The 27,003-nt window shown below is 36.8% G+C and overlaps 1 protein-coding gene across 1 annotated transcript in view; it reads right to left on the reverse strand.

The window, feature by feature from the left end:
• The window catches only part of LOC150078116 (coiled-coil domain-containing protein 77-like), a 55,032-nt gene that overhangs the window by 26,381 nt on the left and 1,648 nt on the right, over window positions 1-27,003 (reverse strand). Inside the window, exons 2-3 of the mRNA XM_090384468.1 lie at window positions 15,846-16,098; window positions 1,572-1,709 (exon numbers count right to left, since the gene is read on the reverse strand). Coding sequence (XP_090240594.1) covers window positions 1,572-1,709; window positions 15,846-16,098 — 391 coding nt within the window. The remainder of the gene's footprint in view (window positions 1-1,571; window positions 1,710-15,845; window positions 16,099-27,003) is intronic.

The raw sequence follows: 27,003 nt of genomic DNA on the forward strand, positions 1-27,003 counted from the left end.
TCCTGCAGTGGGTTGATAATGGCCGCACTTTACTTCTTTTTTTTATTGCAATGGATAAAGGGATGGTTGAGTGGGAGATGGCAGAGAGTGGTAATAAATGGATACTGCTCTACATGGACTAATGTTATTACCAAAGTCCCCCAGGGTTCAGTGTTGGGTCCATTGTTGTTTTGTGTATTTATCAATGATATTGATGAAGATATATCAGGCTTAATGTCCAAGTTTGCAGATGATACAAAGGTTGGCAGGGTTGTTAGGACAGTAAAGACAGTATGCTATTGCAACAGGATCCAGCAAAGTTAGGCAGATTGGCTGAGAAGTGGTAACTGAAGTTTAACATTGACAAATGCAAAGTACTACATATGGGTAGCAGTAACCCAAGAGAAACATTCCAACTGTGTGATGCTACCCTCAGGGAGGTGGAGAATGAAAAAGAACTGGGGGTAATCGTTCAGTCAGATATGAAGTTTTCTGAGCAGTGCAGATGGGCTGCCAGGTAGGTCATGGAGTTTTGCCAATGATATACAGGAATTTTGCTAGCAGAGACAAGGAGGTGATTATCCCTTTGTATAAGGCAATGGTCAGCCCAAAAGCTAGAACGAGTACAGAGAGGGTCAACAAGATTGGTGAGAGGAACAAAGGGGTGCTATTACCAAGAGCGGCTTAAGTTCTGCAAGTTGCAGCACTGGAGACTAGGCACCTGCAAGGTGATCTGATCGAGGTGTATTAGGCCTTGAATGGTTTGAGTAGGCTCAATGCTAATGGGATACTTCTGCTTGCTCAGATTAAGAACCTGAGGGGACATAGATTCAAATTGAGGAAAGACAGTTGTAGAATAGATGTGCAGAAATTTGCCTTTAGCCAGTGGGTAGTTGACTGCTGGAACAGACTTCCATCTGTTGTTGTGGAAGTTGATAGCTTAAATAAATTTAAGGCTGAACTAAAACATTTGGAGTGACCGGATGGGTGAAATGGGAAGGGCGTCTTTTTTTTTTTTTTTGCTGATGCTGTATAAGCCTGCTTTCTTGCATCAAATGCCTCAACTAATGCTAATGCTAATAATAACATCCACACGCTTATATTTTATTAATAACCGAGCTATTGATTTCATGTTTAAAAGCGCTTATAACCTTGACAAGTTTACTCTAACCTTTAAAAAGCGTTAATTTCTCAATAAAAAATGTACAATCACCTTCTACATAACAATATAATATTTTAATATAACTGTACTTTATATATACAGACTTTGCCAAAAATTTTCTGCTCAAATCAAAATGTTTGTCAGTAAATGGGATAAATGTTTACTACCAGGCAGTTGATTACAGTGAAAAATTGCATAAAGATATTTTTCTAAAATTTCTAGAATAAACCATTTTGAAAATATACCAAAATTTATCTTATTTATTGACATACCCTTATAAAAAATCAGTATGTAAAGAAAATTTTGAAAGAGGCAACTCTTCCCCCCAAGTATGCAACACAGAAAAGTTTCTGCGATACAATCATCAAATGTTAGAAAACTAGAAACAGAAAGACAAAAAACAGATACAACAACAAATCATCATCCTTACCCTTAATCTGTCATTTTCTGCATAAAGTCTTAATACATGTTCTCTTTCTTGAAAAAGACAAGACTGTAAGTCACTTAAAGCCTTCTGAAGTGCTGCAATTTGTTCACCCCTTTGTCCTATTTCTTGTTCGAGCTTGTGCTATAAAATAAAAATATACAAAAACATATTAAAAATATTAATTGCAAAAAACCTCATTTATTATTTTCGATAATAAATAATGAATTATATATCATATGAAAAATTTGATAACTCACAATATCACAAAATATTTAATTTATTTTAAAGACAGTACTACTAAAAGTTTTAGTGCAGTCTCATTTTGAATAACAGCACAGATAAAAAAAAAAAAAAAAAAAAGATTTTTATCCAGCAGTCTGGAAACTAAACATCCTTGGAATATTGGCAAAGATTAAGATTTTTTCAGGAATACATATACACTGGTCATATATATTTTATAAAGAAAAATATGCTATTATTCACAGAAAATATATAAGATATTTAATTAATTATTACATGTTCATTTTCAAAAAATGAGAAAGAGAGAGAGATTCTTGGAATATCTTTTCATACAGAAGGTATAAAATTACAACTTTTGACAGTGTTAGGGTAAAATTATAAATTTGCCATAGAACTGGACAGGTGTACAGATGTTACCAGTTTATGCAACATCTTGTGTATGCATGATAAATGCAAAATTCCAGAAATTTTTTTTAGGCTCACAGCATTTCATTTTGTTTAACTCTAGATACCGTTTTTTTGCAAATGACACTTAAGAGGCACAGAATGTCAGGGATGAGTGGGGAGGGGAAGACAGACAGGAGGAAATATGTCAATGAAAACATTTATGCATTTTCATAAAAGTTTTTGCCAAATTGGGGAAAAACATTTAAATGTGAAAGTCAAAATTGAGCATGAAAAATGTCTTATTTTCTGACTCACCCATATATAAAAAAAAAAAAAAAAAAATTCAAAAAATCCCACCCCTCATTAGGAATTTGGTGGCAAAAACTACTATCAAAAGTTCTGTACTGAAAAGAAAATGGACAAACCATGCACACTAGAATCTGCAAGAATAGAATCTGTGTGGCGTGAGTTAGAAGCAAAGGAACATTGAGAGCGGACAGTAATCTACAGACCAGAAGATTGTGAAGAATATGATGAGTCTTTACGGGCAGACAGAATGGGCAAGCAAGCATGAACGTTTTATTATGGGTGACTTTAATCTACCCCAGAATGATAGGAATAAGTGAGGGGAAACTTACGAGGGGAAAAACTCTTAAATAAACTAGAGGATTATTATTTGTACCAACATGTTAGAGAAAGTACTAAATTCCTATGGGGTTGATGTTTCCCATATGTAGTACTTTACATTTGTCAATGTTAAACTTCATTTGCCACCTCTCAGCCCATCTGCTCAACCTTTCCAGATCCTGTTGCAGTAGCATAGCGTCAGTAGTGTCCTTGACAACCTTGCCAACCTTCGTATCATCTGCAAACTTGGACATTAAGCTTGATATACCATCATCAATATCATTTAAAAATACAGAAGACAATAATGAACCCAATACTGAACCCTGAGGAACTCCACTAATAACATTAGTCCACAATGAGCAGTGTCCATTGATTACCACTCTCTGTCTTCTACTCCTCAACCACCCCTTTATGCATAGCAGCAATTTGCCTCCACTGCCACACTGCTCCAATTTGTGCAGCAGTATTCCATGTGCAACAGTATCAAAAGCCTTTCTAAGATCCAAGTATATAATATCAAAGTTATTCCCTGCATCCAGTTCTTTTGTGACTGCATCATAGTATCCAATCAGATTGGTCAGGCAAGACTTCCCCTTAACAAAACCATGCTGTGTCCGAGATATAACTTAAATGTTGTCTAGATGATCCTGCAGTGCTTCTTTAACCAGTGTCTCCATTAATTTTCCTGGAACAGAAGTTAAACTCACAGGTCTATAATTACTTGTGTCAGCCTTTGACCCTCCTTTGTGAATTGGGGTCACATTTGCACACCTCCAGTCCATGGGTACTTCCCCTGAAGTACCCATGGACTTCATTTTACATTACATTTCCCAAATTACATTTGTCAAGGTTAAATTTCATTTGCCACCTCTCAGCCCATCTGCTCAACCTTTCCAGATCCTGTTGCAGCAGCATAGCATCAGTAGTGTCCTTAAAAACCCTGCCAACCTTTGTATCGTCTGCAAACTTGGACATTAAGCTTGATATACCAACATCAATATTATTTATAAATACAGAAAACAATAATGGACCCAACACTGAACCCTGAGGGACTCCACTAATAACATTAGTCCACAATGAGCAGTGTCCATTGATTACCACTCTCTGTCTTCTCCCCTCAACCACCCCTTTATATATAGCAGCAATTTGCCTCCAATGCCACACTGCTCCAATTCGTGCAGCAGTCTTCCATGTGCAACAGTATCAAAAGCCTTTCTAAGATCCAAGTATATAATAACAAAGTTATTCCCTGCATCCAGTTCTTTTGTGACTGCATCATAGTATCCAATCAAATTGGTCAGGCAAGACTTCCCCTTAACAAAACCATGCTGTGTCCGAGATATAACTGAAGTCTTGTCTAGATGATCCTGCAGTGCTTCTTTAACCAGTGCCTCCATTAATTTTCCTGGAACAGAAGTTAAATTCACAGGTCTATAATTACTTGTGTTAGCCTTTGTTCCTCCTTTGTGAATTGGGGTCACATTTGCACATCTCCAGTCTATGGGTACCTCCCCTGAGTCCAAGGAAGCTCTCATAATTATGGCTAAGGGTTTGCTTACTTCCTTTGCGGCCTCCTTTAATATAACTGGATAGATCCCACCCCAGGTGCCTTTCTTGAAATCATCTTCAATAATTTCTCCTCCACTTTACTCTCAGTTATTACAAGATTATCTAGCTTACTGCCAGAGTTGAATACACCTCTGGCATTACCCATGCAGAATGAATGTGTGAATGTCGATGCAAAATATTCATTTAGTTTGTTGTAAATGGTATGTAAAGCCTAGTAGCTTTACATACCATTCAAGTTCTTTACATACATTCAAGTTCTTTGAATGCTTCCCATTTTGAATTTGCTGTTGGTAACATCATCAGTATAGAATTTAAATCCCACTGTATAGAATTTAAATATTGTCTCAGACCATCATAGTCGCCTTTATGAAAGCAATAACCCTTCCCTTTACCCCTGATGGTAGTTACCTCTTTGAGTAAATCCCACTTCAGCACACTGTGATCACTGCCACCTAGTGGTTCCTTTATCTGCAGATTCTTAATGCATGAAGAATCACTACTGATAATCAAATCAAGAGTATTACTCCCTCTAGTTGCCTCCCGAACATGCTGATGTAGAAAACAATCATCCAATAAATCCACAAAAGCCTTGCTAGTGTGCGAGTGACCAACCCACAAATTCCAGTCAATATCTGGGAAATTAAAATCCCCCATTATAAGACTCTCTGATTTACTGGCCCACTATTTCCCTGTACAGTTTCTTATTATACTCATCAGAGTCATTAGGCCTATAGCACACTCCTCCTCTCAATTTTGATCTCCCAATGCTTATGTCGCACCAAACTGACTCGACACTGCACTGTCCAGCGATGTCGACTGGCTTCACTTCCTTGGATTTTATGTGTTTCTTAACTAATAACATTTCTGTAGACGTTGTACTCCCCAAATTTCAGTTCTGCATTCCTTATATCTGTGTGACACCACGTCTCTGATATCCCAACAATATCCGCCTTTGATGCTTTGAGCAAGACCTCAAATTCATCAAATTTATTTTCCAAACTCCTAGCATTAGTTCACCTGTTCTTTTTCTTAGCTACCCTAACACAACCCATGTTTTTACTTGTACTGCAATGACTCCAGCAGTCTCTGAAATATCCTGCATCTTGTTTTCCAGGCTTCTGCTCATTCCAATAGAAGCAGTGAAAGAATCACTTTCACCTCTGCCAGTGGCTACTGTTAATCTATTAGTCCTTGTATTCCCCTCCAAGCTAGCAGTTTTCCAACCCACCTAACATTGCCTTGATAGCATCAGCAAATAATCTTGCACCCTTTCTATTTAAGTGTATCCCATCCCTATAGAAGCAGTCCCTTCTGACAAGTACAGACTAGGCTGAAAAAATTCTACCCCTTGAGCCTTGCATAATCTTTTCAGGGCCGAATTGATCGACAAGGCTCTCATCATATACTCCCTCCTATTGTGTCTGGGCAGAATTGCAGACTCTTTCAAATTCAAACCTAATTCACGGCTTTTTTTCAACAGTGACCTGTACTTGTTAAGTAATTCTGCCGGTCTCCTACTCTTAATATCATTAGTGCCAATGTGTACAACTATATCACCTTTTGTGCCCTTAAAAGATGATATCCGCTCTACAACGTCATCAACCTTTGCCCCTGGCAGACATACCCTGGTCCTGTTCCATCTATCCTTTTTACAAAGCATATTCCCCGTTTCCCTGACAATAGAGTCACCAACAACTACTAGTTCCTGTGGGACCAGCGCATTCTGCCTTGGGAGTTGCCGCTGTGTTGCGTGATGACCAAGTACAAGCTCTGGCATTGTTGTGGGCAGCTGAGAGCTTGATGGGACCCTCACTTTAGATCCTTTGAGGGCATCCACCCTGTTCTTCAAGCTCTCATATAGGCCCATAACAACGCTGAGTTGTCGCCTGATTTCGTTACACTCCTTGCATCGCGCACACACAAAGACATCCCCCATGGGAATATCATGTCCCGTACCCAATTGCTCTACAAACATCATGCAAGCAGTGCATTTTAAAAGGCTGCGATTCAGAGGGCAACTGCCCCCCCCCTCAATCCTCCTCTGAGCCACAGCACTCCCATTAGCTTGAGCCCTTTGCTTTGCTGCTCTGGTCTGAGTCATGATTTCGATTTAATTTCAATTTCAGTACAAAATTATAACCCTAAACTTGTATCCCAACACAGTTATAACGCTATATATATTTTTCAGTATCAAATATCTAGGAGTTCCGTTTATATAACTTCCGTATGAAGTTATGTATTAATTAACTATGTTACATTTGTAGTCTAAGTCGTTATATGTATTTAGTTAAAAAATACAATTTAATTGACAATGAAGTTTAACAAATTTAATAGATTTTGCTGATTAATTGACAATATTATATTATATAATATACTAACGCTATCTAGTTTGGGATATAAGGTTGTATCGTATAACAATGGCGCAAGTTATGAACGGCAAATCTACGGACAAGTATTAATTAACTTCCAAATCTTGCTGTCTCACTTTAGAATAAACTAATGATCCTGACTATGTTTATAAGCTAATTATAGAAAATAATTTGATGTATCAATTGGTCAATAAAGCGGCCAAATATGTCTAAAAAACTTCTCGTTCAGCGGTGGTGCAACTTGTATCACGTGGATATGATACCCTTACCGATACTTTTATGCAATTACAAGGCCGAGTAAAGAATAAATACACCAGATTAATCAGAAAATCACAAAATAATGTTTTACATGTTTATAACAGTTGTTGCAACTTGAAAAAGAGTCATCTTTAATATTTAAATAACATTGAAAACACTATAAATGTTTAATTATGTATATTTCTTGAACTATGAAACACATAGTTTTTGTGTTTCTTGAACTATGAAATAGTTCAAGTTCAATAGTTCTTGAACTATGAAACACATTATATTTAACATAATTAATAACATAACATAATTAATTACAATTAATTAATAAATTAATAGAATCATGACTCAGACAAGAGCAGCAAAGCAAAAGGCTCAAGCTAATGGAAGTGCTGTGGCTCAGAGCAGAACTGAGGGGGGACAGTTGTCCTGACTCACAGCCTTATAAAATGCACTGTTTGCTTGATGTTTGCAGAGCAATCGGGTACGGGACATGATACTGCCAAGGGGGATGTCTTTGTGTGTGCGCGATGCAAGGAGTGTATCGATATCAGGCAACAACTCGGCGTTATTGTGGGCCTATATGAGAGCTTGAAGGACAGGGTGGATGCCCTCGAAGAAACTAAATTGAGGGGCCCATCAAGCTCTCAGCTGCCCACATCAACGCCAGAGCTTGCACTTGGGCATTGCGTGACACAGAGACAACCCCCAAGGCAGAATGCGTTGGTCCCGAAGGAACTAGTAGTTGTTGGTGACTCTATTGTCAGGGAAACGGGGAACATGCTTTGTAAAAAAGATAGGTGGAACAGGACCAGGGTGTTTCTGCCAGGGGCAGAGGTTGATGACGTTGTAGAGCGAATATCATCTTTTAAGGGCACAAAAGGTGATATAGTTGTACACGTTAGCACTAATAATATTAAGAGTAGGAGACCGGCAGAATTACTTAACAAGTACAGGTCACTGTTGAACAAAAGCCGAGAATTAGGGTTGAATTTGAAAGTCTGCAATTCTGCCCAGACACGATAGGAGGGAGTATATGATGAGAGCCTTGTCAATCAATTCGGCCCTGGAAAGATTGTGCAAGGCTCAAGGGGTAGAATTTTTTTCAGCCTGGACTGTACTTGTTAGCAGGAGAGATTGCTTCTACAGGGATGGGATACACTTAAATAGAAAGGGTGCAAGAATATTTGCTGATGCTATCGAGGCAGTGTTAGGTGGGTCGGAAAACTGCTAGCTTGGGGGGAGACAAAGACCAATAGATTGACAGTAGCCACTGGCATAGGTGAAAGAGATTCTTGCACTGCTTCTATTAGAATGAGCAGAAGCCTGAAAAACAAGATGCATGGTATTTCAGAGACTGCTGGGAGCCATTGCGGTACAAGTAAACACATGGGTTGTGTTAGGGTAGCTAAGAATAGAAACAGGTGCAGGTATACTTGCGTGTACACCAATGCTAGGAGTTTAGTAAATAAATTTGATGAATTTGAGGTATTGCTCAAAACATCAAAGGCAGATATTGTTGGGATATCAGAGACGTAGTGTCACACAGATATAAGGGATGCAGAACTGCAATTTGGGGAGTACAACGTCTACAGAAAGGATAGACAGGATAGGAAGGGGAGAGAGGTTATGCTATTAGTTAAGAAACACATAAAAACCAAGGAAGAGAAGCCAGTCGACATCGCCGGACAGTGCAGTGTTGAGTCAGTTTGGTGTGACATAAGCATTGGGAGATCAAAATTGAGAGTAGGAGTGTGCTATAGGCCTAATGACTCTGATGAGTATAATAAGGAACTGTACAGGGAAATAGAGTGGGCCAGTAAATTAGAGAGTCTTATAATGGGAGATTTTAATTTCCCAGATATTGACTGGAATTTGGGGGCTGGTTACTCACACACTAGCAGGGCTTTTGTGGATTTATTGGATGATTGTTTTCTACATCAGCATGTTCGGGAGGCAACTAGAGGGAGTAATACTCTTGATTTGATTATCAGCAGTGATTCTTCATGCATTAAGAATCTGCAGATAAATGAACCACTAGGTGGCAGTGATCACAGTGTGCTGAAGTGGGATTTACTCAAAGAGGTAACTACCATTAGGGGTAAAGGGAAGGGTTATTGCTTCCGTAAAGGCGACTACGATGGACTGAGCCAGTATTTAAATTCTATACAGTGCGACCAACTGATGATGTTACCAACAGCAAATTCAAAATGGGAAGCATTCAAAAAACTTATCTTGGAAGCTACTAGGCTTTACATACCAACTAAGAAATATTGTTCAAGGTTTAGGCCAAAATGGATGTCAGATGAACTAATGAGGCATATGGCAGAGAAGAAAAATGCATGGGATACTTACAAATTAACACATGACACAGAAGCCTATGATAGATACAAGTTGATATGCAACCAAGTTACAAAGGAGGTTAGGCAGGCGAAGGCAGATTACGAGAAATCCTTGGCAAGGGATGCAAAGAAAAACAGCAAAGAGTTCTTTACTTATGTAAACTCTAGAAGGAAGGGGATGAATCAGATTGGTCCACTTGATATTGATGGGTCAACTGTTGATGATCCTGCTCAGGTAGCTAACAAACTAAATGAATATTTTGCATCGACATTCACACATGAGGAGTTATTCAGCAAGGGGAATGCCAGAGGTGTATTCAACTCTAGCAGTAAGCTACAGAATCTTGAAATAACTGGGAGTAAAGTGGAGGAGAAACTGTTGAAGATAAACACAACAAAGGCACCCGGGGTGGATGGGATCTATCCAGTTATATTAAAGGAGGCAGCAAAGGAAGTAAGCAAATCCTTAGCCATAATTATGAGAGCTTCCTTGGACTCAGGGGAGGTACCCATAGACTGGAAATGTGCAAATGTGACCCCAATTCACAAAGGAGGATCAAAGGCTGACACAAGTAATTATAGACCTGTGAGCTTAACTTCTGTTCCAGGAAAATTAATGGAGGCACTGGTTAAAGAAGCACTGCAGGATCATTTAGACAAGACTTCAGTTATAGCTCAGACACAGCATGGTTTTGTTAAGGGGAAGTCTTGCCTGACCAACTTGATTGGATACTATGATGCAGTCACAAAAGAACTGGATGCAGGGAATAACTTTGATATTATATACTTGGATCTTAGAAAGGCTTTTGATACTGTTGCACATGGAAGACTGCTACAAAAATTGGAGCAGTGTGACATTGGAGGCAAATTGCTGCTAGGGATAAAGGGGTGGTTGAGGGGGAGAAGACAGAGAGTGGTAATCAATGGACACTGCTCATCGTGGACTAATGTTATTAGTGGAGTCCCTCAGTGCTCAGTGTTGGGTCTATCATTATTTTCTGCATTTATAAATGATATTGATGAAGGTATATCAAGCTTAATGTCCAAGTTTGCAGATGATACAAAGGTTGGCAGGGTTGTCAAGGACACTACTGACACTATGCTGCTGCAACAGGATCTGGAAAGGTTGAGCAGATGGGCTGAGAGGTGGCAAATGAAGTTTAACATTGACAAATGTAAAGTACTACACATGGGAAACAGCAACCCCAGAGCAACGTATCAACTCTGTGGTACTACACTGACAGTGGTAGAGAATGAAAGGGACTTGGGGGTGGTTGTGCAGGCAGATATGAAGTTCTCTGAGCAGTGCAGATGGGCTACAAGAGTAGCTCATGGAGTATTGTCAATGATATACAGGAATTTTTCCAGCAGGGATAAGGAGGTGATTATTCCATTGTATAAGGCAATGGTTAGGCCACATCTTGAGTACTGTATACAGGTCTGGAGGCCTCATTTCAAGAAGGATGTAGAGCTGCTGGAACGGGACAGAGAAGGGCAACAAGATTAGTGAATGGAACAAAGGGTTGCTCTTACAAAGAAAGGCTTAAGTTTTGCAAATTACAGAGTCTGGAGACTAGGCACTGGCGAGGTGATCTGATAGAGGTGTATAAGGCTTTGAATGGTTTGAGCATGCTCAATGCCAATGGGATTCTTCCTCTAGCTCAGAAAAATCACCTGAGAGGGCATAAATTCAAATTGAGGAAAGACAGATGTAGGATAGACGTGCGGAAATTTGCCTTTAGCCAGCAGGTGGTTGGTTGGTTGGTGGAACAGACTTCCATCCCTTGTGGTGGAAGTTGATAGCCTAAATAAGTTTAAGGCTCAGCTGGACAGGTATTCTGAACGAACAAAGGGGTGAAGTGGAAGTGGGTTTTTTTTTTTTTTTTTTTGGCTGATGCTGCATAAGCTTGCTTTCTTGCATCAAATGCCTCTACTAATGCTAATACACCATTTTTCTTTCCATTCATCAACAGCATTAGTTCTAAAAAAAAAAAAAAAAGAGAGAAGGAGTTTTTCTATAATTCCTGAACAGATTACCTGCTTTTTTAATTATGAAAGAAAATATCAGGTAGGGGAGAATAACTATTTTTTTTACAAAAAAGTTGGAATCTAAAGAGCATCTGCAATTAAAGAACAGTGGCTGAAGAAAATTGTAAATGTTTTTTGTAAATCATTTTGTTATGGAATTAAGTGAGAAATTTAATATTTTAATGGAAGTAAAATTAATTTAACATCTGAATTTGTTAAAATAATAAATTTAGTTACAGTTTAATGTGCCACTTTTGATTAAGCAAAGATATAAGAATTAGATGCCAATTTATTTTCTTTGTAAATAATGAAAGGATACAATATATTTATGTTTCTATAAAGGGTGTTTTATTGAAGACATCTCACTAGAGTATTAACAATATTGTTTCTATAGACATGTGGGTACATAAGAGAGCTCTTCTTGGCTAATTTAGATAACTTTGTATGTATTTTACACAGCCCGCATTGATATATAACAACCAAATAACATTGAGAAAATGGCAATTCTGTGATTGGTAACATCTTGTTGATGTGGGAGACCAACAGAGGCTAACAGGAAATGTGCAGGATAATAGAAAGGCTATAGTCAGTCAAATAATAATGCAGTACAGCACTGGTAACTAAAGAAGAGGCATTTCAGAATGCACAACTAATTGTACTTTTTCATGGTCATGGATGGAGTACTACAGTTAACAGCTGAACCAAATTCTGCTCCTGTCCACAAAAAAAAAAAAAAAAAAAAAAAGTACTGTTACAGTACTTTCTCATTTCTTCCAATCCTCCACTATCTAGGGGAGGGTTAGAAGAAATATTAGGTAGGCATAAAAGTGACCACTCCTTATTTTGAGCCCCTGAAACCATTGTTTCACACCATGGATTCAGGGGAATCCATGGTGTGAAGCTTAAAACAAGGAACACTACAAGTCTTATGATAAACATCCACAGTGTTTGTGGGCCCACCGCCCGGTGAATTTAACTGACATCCTGGCTTAAATTTAAGCAATTCTCGCAGTAATGTATGGTACTGCTCACTGATCTCGATCAATATTAATTCGAATATACTATGCGATCGCGGTCAATGCGACAGGAGTATATAACATTAAATTATGCAATTAATTTTTGCTCTGGATCGCTTAAGTCACATTCATAAATAATAGAAAATTTTATAATATTGAGAAATATTACACTTTCCCAGCTGAATGGCCAAATTTTCTGGGGAGAACACTGATCCACATTAAAAAAACATGGAGGATTACTTTTTAAATTGTCATTTTTAAAGTGTACAGGGCATGGGCATGGTATTGTGTGGATTACATTTTTAAGAATGTTGCTAAATTTCATACATTTCTTTAATCACCCTTTTTATATATTTATTTACTATTCTAAGCATGCTTAATTCCAGCTAAACATACAGGGATTTATAGAAAACACATGCGAATTGAATGTTCTAACGAAAAATTTCCCAGTTGTGTCATTAGTTTGTGTGAAGATCTTTCTTGGCCACTCGGGTACAGGGCATGGTACTGTGTGGATTACATTTTTAAGAATGTTGCTAAATTTCATACATTTCTCTAATCACCCTTTGTATATATTTATTTACTATTCTAAGCATACTTAATTCCAGTTAAACATACAGGGACTTACAGTAAACACACGCAAATTGAATTTTTTAAAGACAAATTTCCCAGTTGTGTCGGTTTGTGTGGAGATCTTTCTTGGCCACTCAGATTCCCTGATTAAAATATTTTTAAGACATATTTATAGACCTCAAACATGATATTAACTAAGATAGTCACATGAGAAAGGAAAGATAACTGAAAATACTGTTCCTCATTTCCAGAAAGTTAGGAAAATACTGTTCCCCATTTCCAGAAAGTTAAAAACTGTTCATCGTTTGAATCAAATGATGGTTCAAGTACAACCATCTCTTTAGAAGTATGACATATTTCTGTGCACCATCATATTAAGGGATTAAAAAAATATGAAAATTACAAAATTTTCTGCAGCAGCATGTTCGAGAGGCAACCAGAGAAAGTAATACTCTTGATCTGGTTATCAGCAGTGATCATTCGTGTATTAAGAATTTGCAGATAAAGGAACCACTAGGTGGCAGTGATCACAGTGTGCTGAAGTGGGATTTACTCAAAGAGGTAACTACCGTCAGGGGTAAAGGAAAGGGTTTTTGCTTCCGTAAAGGGGAGTACAGTGGTCTCAGACAGTTTTTAAATTCTGTACAGTGGGATCGACTGACGATGTTACAAACAGTAAATTCTAAGTGGGAAGCATTCAAGGAATTAATCGTGGAAGCTACTAGACTTTTCATACCGATGAAGAAATATTGTTCAAGGTTTAGGCCTAAATGGTTATCAAATGAACTAATGAGACTCGTGACAGAGAAGAAAAATGCATGGGATGCATATAAATTATCAGGCGACGCAGAAGCCTGTAGCAGATATAAGCTAGTCTGTAATCAGGTCACAAAGGAGGTTCGGCAGGCAAAGGCGGATTACGAGAAATCTTTGGCAAAAGATGCTAAGAAAAACAGCAAGGATTTCTTTATGTTATAAACTCTAAAAGGAAGGGGCTGAATATGATTGGTCCACTTGACATCGATGGTTCGACTGTTGATCATCCTGCTCAGATAGCAAACAAACTGAATGAGTATTTTGCATCTACATTCACACGTGAGGAATCATTACAGTTTGAAAATGGAAGAAGGTTATCAAATTGTAGCAGTGTGCTTAATGATTTTGTAATAACTGAGAGCAAAGTGGAGGAGAAATTGTTGAAGTTAAACATAAGAAAGGCACCTGGGGCGGATGGGATCTATCCAGTTATATTAAAGGAGGCGGCTAAGCAACTAAGCAAACCCTTAGCCATAATTATGAGAGCATCCTTGGATTCAGGGGAGGTTCCCACGGACTGGAGATGTGCAAATGTATCCCCAATTCACAAAGGAGGTTCGAAGGGTGACACGAATAATTACAGACCAGTTAGTTTAACTTCTGTTCCGGGTAAAATAATGGAGTCACTGGTTAAAGATGCATTGCAGGATCATCTAGACAAGACTGCAGCAATAATTCAGACACAGCATGGGTTTGTTAAGGGAAAGTCTTGTCTGACAAATTTGATTGGTTATTATGATGTGGTCACAAAGGAACTGGATGCAAAAAATAATTTTGATATCATATACTTGGATTTCAGGAAAGCTTTTGACACTGTTGCGCATGGAAGACTACTGTACAAATTGGAGCAGAATGGTATTAAGGGTAAGTTGCTACAATGGATAAAAGGATGGTTAAGTGGGAGAAGACAGAGGGTGGTAATCGATGGGTGCTGCTCTTCGTGGACTAATGTTATTAGTGGAGTCCCACAGGGTTCGGTGTTGGGTCCACTGTTGTTTTGTATATTTATCAATGATATTGATGAAGGTATATCAGGCTTAATGTCGAAGTTTGCAGATGACACGAAGGTTGGCAGGGTTGTTAATGACAGTAATGGCAGTGTGCTACTGCAACAGGATCTAGATAATTTGGGCAGATGGGCTAAGAAGTGGCAACTGAAGTTTAACCTTGACAAATGCAAAGTACTGCATATGGGTAGAAGTAACCCCAGAGAAACGTACCAACTGTGTGGTACTACACTTAAGGTGGTAGAAAATGAAAAAGACCTGGGAGTAATTGTGCAGTCAGATATGAAGTTTTCTGAGCAATGTAGACAGGCTGCTAGGGCAGGTCATGGGGTTTTGTCAATGATATATAGGAATTTTGCTAGCAGGGAAAAAGGAGGTGATTGTCCCTCTGTATAAGGCAATGGTCAGGCCACGCCTTGAGTACTGCGTACAGGTCTGGAGGCCTCATTTTAGGAAGGATGTAGATTTGCTTGAGCGTGTACAGAGAAGAGCAACACGATTGGTGAGGGGAATGAAGGGATCCTCTTACCAAGAGAGGCTTAAGTTCTGCAAATTGCAGTGGCTGGAGACTAGGCACCTGCGCGGTGATCTGATTGAGGTCTATAAGGCCTTGAATGGGTTGAGCACGCTGAATTCTGATGGGATCCTCCCACTTGTTCAGAATACGAACCTACGGGGACATAAGTTCAAATTAAGAAAGGATAGATGTAGAATAGATGTGCGGAAATTTGCCTTTAGCCAGCGGGTGGTTAATTGCTGGAACAAACTTCCATCTGTCGTTGTGGAAGTTGATAGGTTAAATAAATTTAAGGAGGAACTGGACAGGCAATTGGAGGGTATGGTGTGATTTTTTTTTTTTTTGGCTGATGCTGCATAAGCTCCTACACTTGCTTTCTTGCATCAAGTGCCACTACTACTACTACTACTACAAATCTAAACTGATACCCAACTTTGTTTCATTTGGTACAAAGAACATAACAAGCAGATTCTAATGTTTCTTTTATTATTTAAACTTTTCATAAAAAATATTAATATATTTTTAAACATTTGTACTCACCTGTTCATCTGTCAATTTTGTATAGCTTTCTAACTTTCTACATATTTCTTCATGTTCATCATCATATTTTGCTAATTTTGTTTTATAATATTCCATAAGTTGTTTGGATGGCAACAGCTGAGCTAACTGTTCAGAAACTGAAGGTATTTGTAGTGTGTCACTATTTGATATTGCAATAGCATGTTGTTGTTCTGTATTAGCACATAGATTTGTCTGAGTTTGTACTGACACACGTTTAACCTGGATCTGTGCTCTGAAAATAATTGTATTGAATTATTAAAGGTATAATTATTTAAGATAAATTATTAAAAATTTAACTCTCAATCATTTTGAAACAGAAAACAAGACCGTGGATTCAAGAGCTCAAAAACAAGGGGAAAGTTTTTATGAACATAGGAATTATGATTCATTTGAGCCTTAACCATGGTTCAGGCCCATATGACCATTAAATATGTAAAATGATAATATTCTTTTCAAATAACTAGTTTGAAAAGAATTCCAGTTAAACATACACCTTTTTTTTGTTTTTATTCCAGTTAAGTATCATTATAGTTCATAAAGAATGAATATAACATCAATGAACCTGAATAATACAGTATACATTTCTCAGAGAAACAAACTGAAATGCGTTCAACTATCTTAATTCAGAAAACTGATTTTTTTTTTTTTTTGGAGCATTAGCAACCATATTGCTCTGGGATATGCGGTGGTCATTCCCTGACCTTTCCGCATCCTCCGTATTTGGTGGTGACGGGCTCGAACCCCAGAAAACTGAAGCAAGCCAGTTGAACACATTGTTTTTTGAAAGCTACTAAGTTGGCTTTAGTTATTACTTAAAAATTATTGATTTTTGTTATATTTTGGTTACTTGTGTTTATCTGATAAAGTTAGTTTGTTACCTGCTTTTCGAAATTGCTTAAACAAAAGTTGTAGTCTGTTGCCATTGTTAAACTATCAATATAAGAACAATATAGCCACCATTGTCATAGTATTGATATAATAATAATATAGCTGCTATTATTATGGTGTTCATATGAGTGATATAAATATAGTACTGATTATAGTACAGTAGAGTGTCAATAATCCAAACTAATTGGGACTAACTGGGCTATGATGTGTTCTGCTAAAAGTAATTGATGTAAGACTTATTTTTTGTAGATTCTCCTCAACTTTTCGACAACTCCCTAATCCATTGATTGGAGGAGTGTGGTAAAGTTTGGTGGAAGAAACACGACCTCAAATCCATCATCTATTTTGTTTAACGTTTCCACTGAAATCTGTGATGCCGCTTTGTCTAGGATAAGCAAGGATTTGCCCATTTTGCCTTCTCGTTCATGATACTTTTTGATATTCGGAATAAGATCGATGGTAAACTAAGTGGTAAACACTTTTGAGTTCATTCATGCATTTTTTTTTGCACTTTAAAACTCATAGGGAGGCAGGAGACATTTTCAAAACAATTTTTCTATCAATGGCAAAGCATAAGTGGCATTAGCACAAACCATAGCTGTAAGTCGCTCTTTAAACCTGGGAGCAGCTATTTCAAGGCATGATGCAAGAGATTTTTGAGGCAGTGACTTCCAGTTTATTCCAGTCTTGTCGGCATTGTATACGTCATCTTTGGAATATCTTGCACTTTTCATAAGATCGATAAACTTTTTTTAAAGTGATTACAATGCAGTAAGACCACAATATAAAATTTCCCTTCAATGTGAAGTTCTCTAATGCTCTGCTGTGATTTAAAGTTTTTAACCAGCCTGTACTGGCTTTAAAATCTGAGGGAGTGCCTAATTTTTTGTTAAAATCCAGCACTTTTTCACACAACAAAGGTCTAGATATGGGTTCTCCTTAACTTCATCTCTGTGTGAACCACAAATAAATGGCATCTTCAAAGGATGGCTCATTAGCTGTTCTCATAGTTTTTCTTTTTTTTGCACCATCATCTGAATTGAGTTTTGATGCAAACTTTAAAATTCTTTCCTTGTTGTTTTGAATGTCTGTTATGGTTGACTATCCAACCTCATAAAATTTTGCTAACGAAGACCAGCTTTCTCCCTTTGAAAGTCTGTTTAAAATCTCAATCTTTGATTCAATTGTTAAAAATTGCTGCTTCCTTTTAAAAGACCCTATACCTACGGTACAGTAAAATAAAACTCTGTAATGTTAGAATCTTTTTACTCCATATCTCAAGTGCACCAATTCTGCATGCTGTGTTCTTTGTTATTGACTGATGCTCATCATTTTTTTTACTGTTTTAGATTTTATAACAAAAAAAAAAAAAAAAAAGTTAGTGAACAGAAATATATTAATTAAGCTATGTACATAAGCATAAATTTATTTTTATTTTGCTAACCTGTGGATAATATTCTTCTGATTTTCACATATCATTTAATTTTATTAATTGGTAAGGTAATAAAAGTACAAATTTGTGCTTAATATCTTAATTTTTATGGCCTGTGAATAATATTCCTCCGATTTTCACTTAGCATTAGTAGAGGCATATGATGCAAGAAAGCAAGTTTATGCAGCATCAGCCAAAAAAAAAAAAAAAAAACCCTTCCACTTCATCCCTCTGTTCATTCGAAATACCTGTCCAGCTGAGCCTTAAATTTATTTAGGCTATCAACTTCCACAACAAGGGATGGAAGTCTGTTCCACCAACCAACTACCAGCTGGCTAAAGGCAAATTTCCGCACATCTATCCTACATCTGTCTTTCCTCAATTTGAATTTATGCCCTCTCAGGTGATTATTCTGAGCAAGAGGCAGTATCCTATCAGCAATGAGCATGCTCAAACAATTCAAGGCTTTGTACACCTCTATCAGATCACCTCACCAGTGCCTAGTCTCCAGACACTGTGATTTGCAAAACTTAAGCCTTTCTTTGTTATTAGACTTATTAGAATTGCCATTTAATAGAATCAAAATTCAATTTTTGAATGTGATCACAATAACTGGCACTTCCAGCATAAAAAATAAATAAATAGATGCTTGCTCATTCAGATTATTAACGTTTCGAATTATTGACGTTTGAATTTTTGATGCTCTCTCTACTTGGGGTCAGCAACCTTTTTGAGTAAAGAGCCGCCATTTTTGATCTAATTAAAAAAAAAAAGAGAGAATCTGAAGAGCCACACTTCAGCTCAAGCTGGAGGGGAGGAGGGAGTTTTTTAAGAAATGGAATAGAGTGGGAAGGTGTTTTATTAAAAATATATATTTTTTTAAATATTATTTATTAATAATATTTCTAATTAATGTGACTTTTGCTGCTGAACTTCTTGAACAAGTCTCTCAAATCAGGGAACTCTAAAAATCATACTGCAATTTTGATCTTTAAGCAGCAATTTCCAAACTGGGAGGCACGCCTCCCTGGGGAGGCGCAGACTAGTGCAAAAGGAGGCACAAAAAGTTAAACAGAAATGTAATTTTCATAACACAACATATATAAATTAAAAATATATACATATAAATAAACTTTAATAACATAACATTAAATTTTATAACCTATTTTTTAAAGCATTTACCGCCACCCCTCTCACTCTAACTTCGATATAAACATGAGATAAACATTGGGAAAAAAAATATATTTTGCTGAAATGGATTGATGAATTATGAATGATATGATGTAATGTAATATATATAATTTAGTGCATACTATGTATGACATATATAGGTAGATTGCATAGTACAGCATTAGCTGCATGGTTGAAAATATGGTTTTAGCGGTGTGCGATTGTGTTTTTTACTGTTTTTGGCGTGATTACTTACTGATAATAATCGTTACTAATTTAGAAGTTGTAGTTCTAAATTACTAACGTAATTTAGTTCTAAATTGTACTTAGAAATAATAAGCATCTGTAGTTCTAACGTAATTTAGAACTACAGATGCTTATTATTTCATGTAGTATTAATAATTATTGTATTAACATATTAAAAATAAGAAATTGCACAATTATAGATGCTTTACTTCAAGGGAGGCACTGGGAAAATTTTACAGGTCAAGGGAGGTGTGGGCCCAGAAAGTTTGAGAACCGCTGTCTTTAAGCATGCTGAGGGACTCGCATTGTTCAGACGGTTTCTTGATATATTTTTAACATAGTTCAGGTTCGAAAATATTTGCCCACAAAAATTCTTTGAACCAAAAACTGAGAGAAGTCCAAACGCAAATATTTTCAAATTTATATACATGTCCAGTAAGCTAGACCATGCATCAAACACAATTCGGTCTTGCTTTTTCAACTCATTTATTGGCATCCATTTGTGTAGAATTTCAAGGGCAGCCTTTTGCCTCTCCAAATCCTCAATTTCAGTTTTAAGGCATTTTAGTCTTGCACTCCACATGTCCTTGATTTTTAAGTCTTCTAACTCCATTTCAAACTCTGCTTCATGTGGGTGAAAAGTTAAAGAGCCACATGCGGCTCGCGAGCCACGGGTTGCTGACCCCTGCTCTACAGTATTTATAAAAGAATGATATAAATGTATTATCATTACAGTATTGATACAAGAACAATACAAACGTAGAGTGATTATAATACTGATATAAGAATGACATAAATATATTATCAATTATAGTACTGATATATAAATGATATAAGTAGTATCAATTACAGTATTGATATAAGAATGATATAAAAGTAGCAATGATTATAGTATGAATATAAGAATATGTCTTCTTTCTGTGTGATTCTGTAGGAGACTAATTAACATTAGCCAATCAGATACAACTAGACACTAACTGTACAATTAGTATCTAATACAATTAGATAGATACTAAATAAAATTAGAAATGTTTTTATTAAGTACATAAACTATAACTTAATAGCAACACAAACATGGTTTTATAATGTAACTGTCTCACATAGTATAATAACATAACTTAAAATAACATATTCAATACTGGTGCCAAATAATCCAAATATAAAAAAAGTAAAGTAAAGTGCAGCCAAATGAAGCATTAAATATACTCTTATCTCTTGGTTTTGTACAGTACAGGTAGTTCTCGACTTTACGAGTTAATTCGTTCTTACTGTGCACTCACAAAGCGAAAACTCGTAAAGCGGGAATTTATTTCTCATAGACAATGTTAAAAATAGGGGTTACATTCTCAACAATGAAATTAGTTAGCTAATTAATTTATGTTTAAACAATGATTGATTTATGCAAAGAAATGAAAACGTAGCCTATAAAACAAATTATAATAATAAAGAAATTATTTATGACTTACAAATGTTAAAGAATGTTTATTGATCATCGACTAAATGCACACTCATTGGTCACTCATTATTGATTGGCTCGACACTCATTGGCTTGTTGGAGTCATCTTCTTCAGAAATGCTTCAAGAGGCGTTTGTTTCCAAGATAATCTTCTCTTTTCTTTATAAATTTCAATAGATGCATAAGCATTTTTTAACAGAACGCACAAATTGCAACTAACACGATTTGGGCAGAGTAAACAAGTTTACGAAGCTTAAAAAAAGGAATGAAGAGAAGATTCTGAAATTTTATTTATGTTTTTTATATGACTGAAGATTTCAGTAAAGGGGAAATGCATTTCACCATAATAACATAAAAAACCACATAACTCCAGCTATCTACATTTTTGCAAATACAATAACATCAAGTTTACTACCTGTTTATAATTAGATGCACTAACAGAAAAGCCCAATAAACCGGAAAGTGCAAATTGTTTTCTGGTAATGACTTCCAGGAATGTGCTTTAGAAAAATATCACAAAGCCGTTCAAAATTGGTTCTTATAACAGAACATAGGATAACGATGAAAGTGCAGTGCATTTTAATAATTTGAATTGGTAACTAATACAATTTACACTATGAAAATTACCTTTTAGAATAGCAAAAATTTCAACTTCTGAGGTCATAGAACGAATTACCAAAAAATTCGTTCCACGTGTTATTGGGTTCACATTACGATATTTTCTCGATATGATGGTGTATCTGGAACGGATTAATATCGTGAAGTGGGGTACACTGTATTGTATAGCTATGAGCGTGGTTTGAAATGTGCTATTTATGAATGTTTAACTTTTTTCTTTTTTTTTTCTTTTTTGCAATCAATGTTCGTATTTTCGATTCTTTTGATACTTGGAAAAAAAAAAAACTTGTAAACCTGGGAACTCATAAAGCGAAAACTCATAAAGCGAGAACTGCCTGTATTCTGATATTATACTAGAATGATACCTCAAATGACAGCAAAGTAAACAACTCAAAGCAGTGGAAGGAATGTTTTGGCTCTGGAGATAACTGCTAATGGCAGTTCTCTTACAAATCTGCTTGTTGCCTCTTTGTAAAGCTTACTTTAGCCAGACACAATACAGCCAAAGGGGATGCCTTTTTGCATTCAGCATTCTGATGGGTTTATATGAGGGCTTGAACAACAGGGTCGATGCGCTTGAAGAAAAAAAAGAGAGAAAGATGCATATCATTCAGCTGCTCAGCACAACACAAGGGCCCAAACTCAGGCAACAAATTTGAAATTCTGTAATTCTGCTCAGACAAAAAAAAAAAACCGGGATTACACAATGGGAACCTAGTCGATAAATTTGGCCCTGAAGAGACTGGGAAGGCTTATGGAGTAGAATTTGTCACAGCATGGTCTGTGCAATTTAACAGGAGAGGCTGTTTTTAAAAGGGTTGGGATATAATTGAATAGAATGGTGCAAGATTTGCTGATGTTACTGAGGCAGTGAGAGGTAGGTTGGAAAACTGCTAGCTTGAGGGGTGGGGATACACAGTAGCTACAAGTAAAGTAATTCTTGAACTGTTTCTATTTAAACATACAGCATCCTGAAGGCTCAGCTGGACAGGTATTTCGAACGAACAGAGGGATGAAGTGGAAGTGGTTATTTTTTACTTATTTATTTATTTATTTTTTTTTTTTTTTTTTTTTGGCTGATGCTGCATAAGCTTGCTTTCTTGCATCAAATGCCTCTACTAATGCTAATGCTGAAAAGTGAAATGTTGGAGATTGAGGCTTGCTGGGGGATCTTCGTGGGAAAAGCAAATACACAGACTGTGTTAAGTTTACTAAAAGCAAAAACAGGTGCATGTTTATTTACAGGTACAATAATACAAGGAGTATAGTACAGTAATCAAATTTCACAAATCTGAAGTACAGTCAGTCCTCGTATAGCACGATAGTTGTGTTCCTAGAAACCCTCATGCAATGCAAAATCGTGCAATATAAACAACAGGCCCTATAGGAAAAATAGGGTTAGGTGCCGACCACCAAAGACTGAACACACATTTGTAACCAAAACATTACAAAACACAATAAATAATCGTAATAAAATACTTACGTATTTTATTACGACTATTACGTAATAAAATATTGCTAATGCTTTTGCTTCTATCGTAAGCAAACTTGTTTTTTTGCTTGATTTTCTATCAAAACAGATGACAGCCGTTCCATCTCTTCCAATCCTTTGTGTCTTAATCTAATGGATTTTAATTACACTTTGAGTTGTTCCTGCTATGAAAGTTGTTTTTATTTTCTCTGCATTCTTTGTAATTCTTGGCATTGCCTCATTTAGGTCTGTAGCACGTGCAATATCACATAGTCTTTCATTTTGCTCAAAGTATTTCACAATTTCATATTTTTTCTCTATCGACAGAGGTGGACTGGCCATAAGCCTTACTGGGGAAACCCCAGTGGGCCGGAAGCCGGTGTGATTTTCGCCATAAACCATAGTATGAGGCCACTATAAATTTTCCTGGGTAAGAATTTTTAACCCAGTCCACCTCTGTTTATCGATATTGCTTTTCTTTTTCTCTCTGAATCTGCAGATTCAGAGAGAAAAAGGACGCTTCCTTTTCACACCTTTTAAGTATTTTACTTATTTTTAGGGAATAAAGCACAATTAGAAAACGAGGAGGCACGATTGATACACATAAACAAAGCTGCGCGTGTGTAGCAACTGAATAAACAACACCCTAAAGGCAGAGTACACTATTAACACTTCACATTTTACTAAAGCACATTTCTAGGGGTTACTACCATAAAACAATAAAAACAATTTCCAGTTGCATTTATGATAGTGGAATCTGTTATAAACTGGTAGTAAAGTCGATCTAATTGCATTTGCGATTATATCGATTGCTGGAATTGTGTTACTTTTTACGTTATTATGGCGAAATGTGTTTCCCCTTCACTGATATAAAAAACATAAATACATTTTCAGAATCTTCTCTTCATTCCTATCGTGTTGCGTTCGGTTGGGGTGATTCTGCGTTCGACTGCCATTTCTTGTAAACACAAAGGCGAATCGTGCATAAGCGAATTCGGTTCGTGTTATATAAGATATCGTTCCCCTATTTATAAATCGTGTTTGATCGAATTCGTGTTATACGAGGACTGACTGTACTGGTTAAGTCGTGAAACATGGACATCGTAGGGATATTGGAAACAATGTCACTGAGACATAAGGGATGCAGAATTTGAATACAATACGAAAGGCACAACGTGTACAGAAAAGGACAGGAGGAGAGGGGGAAGAAATAATGATATTGGTTAATTTAAGGCAGTACATCCTACTGACTTGGGTGGCTGGTGCAATGTTGTCAGTCTGGTGTACCATGACCATTGAATAACATAAGTAATTAGGAAAATAAAAAAGATAGCAGGAATGTGTTATAGGCCTAATAACTGTAATGAGTATACCAAAAAACTGTACAGAGAGATAAAGTGGGCCAGTAAATCAGATTATCTTATAATGGAGGATTTTAACTTTTCAGAAATTGGCTGGAACTTGAGGGTTGATTACTCACACAACAGCATGGCTTTTGAGGTTTATTGGGTGACTGTTTTAATAATGGCATGCTCAAGAGGCACCGAGAGAAATACTCTTGACATAATAGCCAGCATGCACCAAAGATCTGCAGATAAAAGAACTGTTAAGTGGCAGTGATCACAGTGCACGGATGTGGTTTCCTTCCCCTCCACACGAAAGGCATTAGAACCGATAGTTCTTAGTAGTGTTTTGTAATTTTTTTTTTATTTTTTTGGTTTTTAGGAGCATTAGCAACTAAGGCCATATTGCTCCAGGGATATGTGGTGGTCATTCCCTGACCTTTCTGCATCCTCCGTATTTGGCGGTCACGGGCTTGAACCCCAGTCTAATCAAGAAGCGTGTGCTACGCACTGCTGCTCCTGCCCACCTGGCTACGGAGGCGCCTCTTAGTAGTGTGTTTCGGTTATAGTTTTCAAAGACAGAATATATATACTTGTTTACATTAGATTTGAATTTCTGTAGCTTGTAATTTTCAAGAAATACATATGAAGAAAGGTTGTTCCAGAAAACAGAATGGATAAATGAGGAAGGCAAAAAGTTGTTTTTTTCTTTCCTCGTTTATCCCTTTCTGCGAATTGAGAGTTTGTCAGCGAATGGATGCTGGTTAGTTGCAAAGTAAGTGTAACCTGTGTACACTAAGTACTTAAAAAGTGCTTAAAGATGAAACTACTGTCAAGGGCTAAGGAAGACTTTTGCTTTCATAAAAGTTACTACAATGGTCTCAGGCAGTTTTTAAATTCTATTCAGTGGGACTAACTAATGATGATACCAACAACAAATTCTAAATGGGAAACATTCAGGGAAGTAACTGTAGAAACTACTAAGCTTTTATACCAACTAAGAGATGCTATTCAAGGCTTAGACCTAAATGGATGGCAGATGAACTGATGAGACCTCATAACAGAGAAGAAAAATTCCTGTGATGCTTATAAAAAAAAACAATGTTCTTGTTTATACTTTTTTTTTTTTTTTTTTTTTTTGATTTGGTAGTTGTTGGCGCATCGGCTTCTGTGGCCATATTGCACCTCCCAAGGTTTTTGCAGTACTTTGATCCAAGCCCGAGGCGGGAATCGAACCCGCGACCTTTGGGTTGCCGGGCAGGTACTTTACCCACTCGGCTAGCCCGGTCGGCTGTTTATACTTGGGCAGGTTCATTAGGCCAGAGGAGTTTACATTATTTTAATAATGAATACAATCATTAATCATATTTAGCGGTCACACAGGATTGAACCACTATTCATTCAAAGTGTATGCTTCTGCACCCTCACACTTGCCCACTGGACTATGTCAAAAAACAAGAAATTATTCAACCCATGCAGACAATTCTAGCTCCAAAAAAGTTCCATAAAGAATCTTTGAAAAAAAGCAGATATAAACTAGACAAGTCACAAATGGGTTAGGCAAGCTAAGGCAGAACACGGGACATTTCTGCCAAGAATGCAAAGAAAAGTAGAAAAGATTTTTGTTTAGTTATGTAACCATTAGGAGGAGGTGAATCACATTGATCCACTAGATGTGGTTTAACTGCTGATGATCCTGCTCAGGTTGCTGACAAACTGAATAGATATTTTGTATCTATGTTCACACATGAGGGTAACCAATGTATCAACTTCTAGTAGTGACTAAATGATTTTGTGATAACTGAGAAGAAAGCGAAAGAGAAACTTCTGAAAGTAAAAATGGCACCTGGAGCACACAAAATATATTTAATTATATTAAGTGAAGTAGAAAAAGAGGTAAATGGTCTTTTGGCTCTAATTATGAGAGCATCCATGGATTCAGGGGAGTGCTGCAGGGTTGACATTTTTAGACGATGAAACACAGGGGAATTTTAGACAATTTCCAGGAAAACTGTGCATTATGATGGACTAAATATGATAATTTATTATAGTTCTTTTTTAGAGATTTTTGGAACATCTATTGTTATATTGTATGGCTATACTGTACTGATTCACATGGTTTAAGTGAATACAAGTGTGTGTGTGTGTGTGTGTGCATTCGAAAAAACAATTTTTTATGGCTTAAAAAACTAAAATTGCCATCTTACCTTAGAGTCCTATTTATACTGTTTAAAAAGTGCATTTTTGCATTTTCCAACTCACTTGGATCATAATACACCTTATTCCATTGTCTTTGTCAATCCTTAAACCATGTGTTCAGTAAGGGATCACCTTTAAAAGAAAGTTTTATCCCTGTAATTGTCAATGGACACTGCTCTTCATGGACTAATATTATTAGTTGAGTCCCCCAGAGTTCGGTGTTGAGCCCATTGTTGTTTTGTATATTTATCAATGATATTGATGAAGGTATATCGGGGTTAACGTCCAAGTTTGCAGATGATGTGAAGGTTGGC

The sequence above is a fragment of the Mastigoproctus giganteus genome, chromosome 11 (genome assembly GCF_048544385.1).
Source record: "Mastigoproctus giganteus isolate SK-2022 chromosome 11, ASM4854438v1, whole genome shotgun sequence".
NCBI lineage: Eukaryota > Metazoa > Arthropoda > Arachnida > Uropygi > Thelyphonidae > Mastigoproctus > Mastigoproctus giganteus.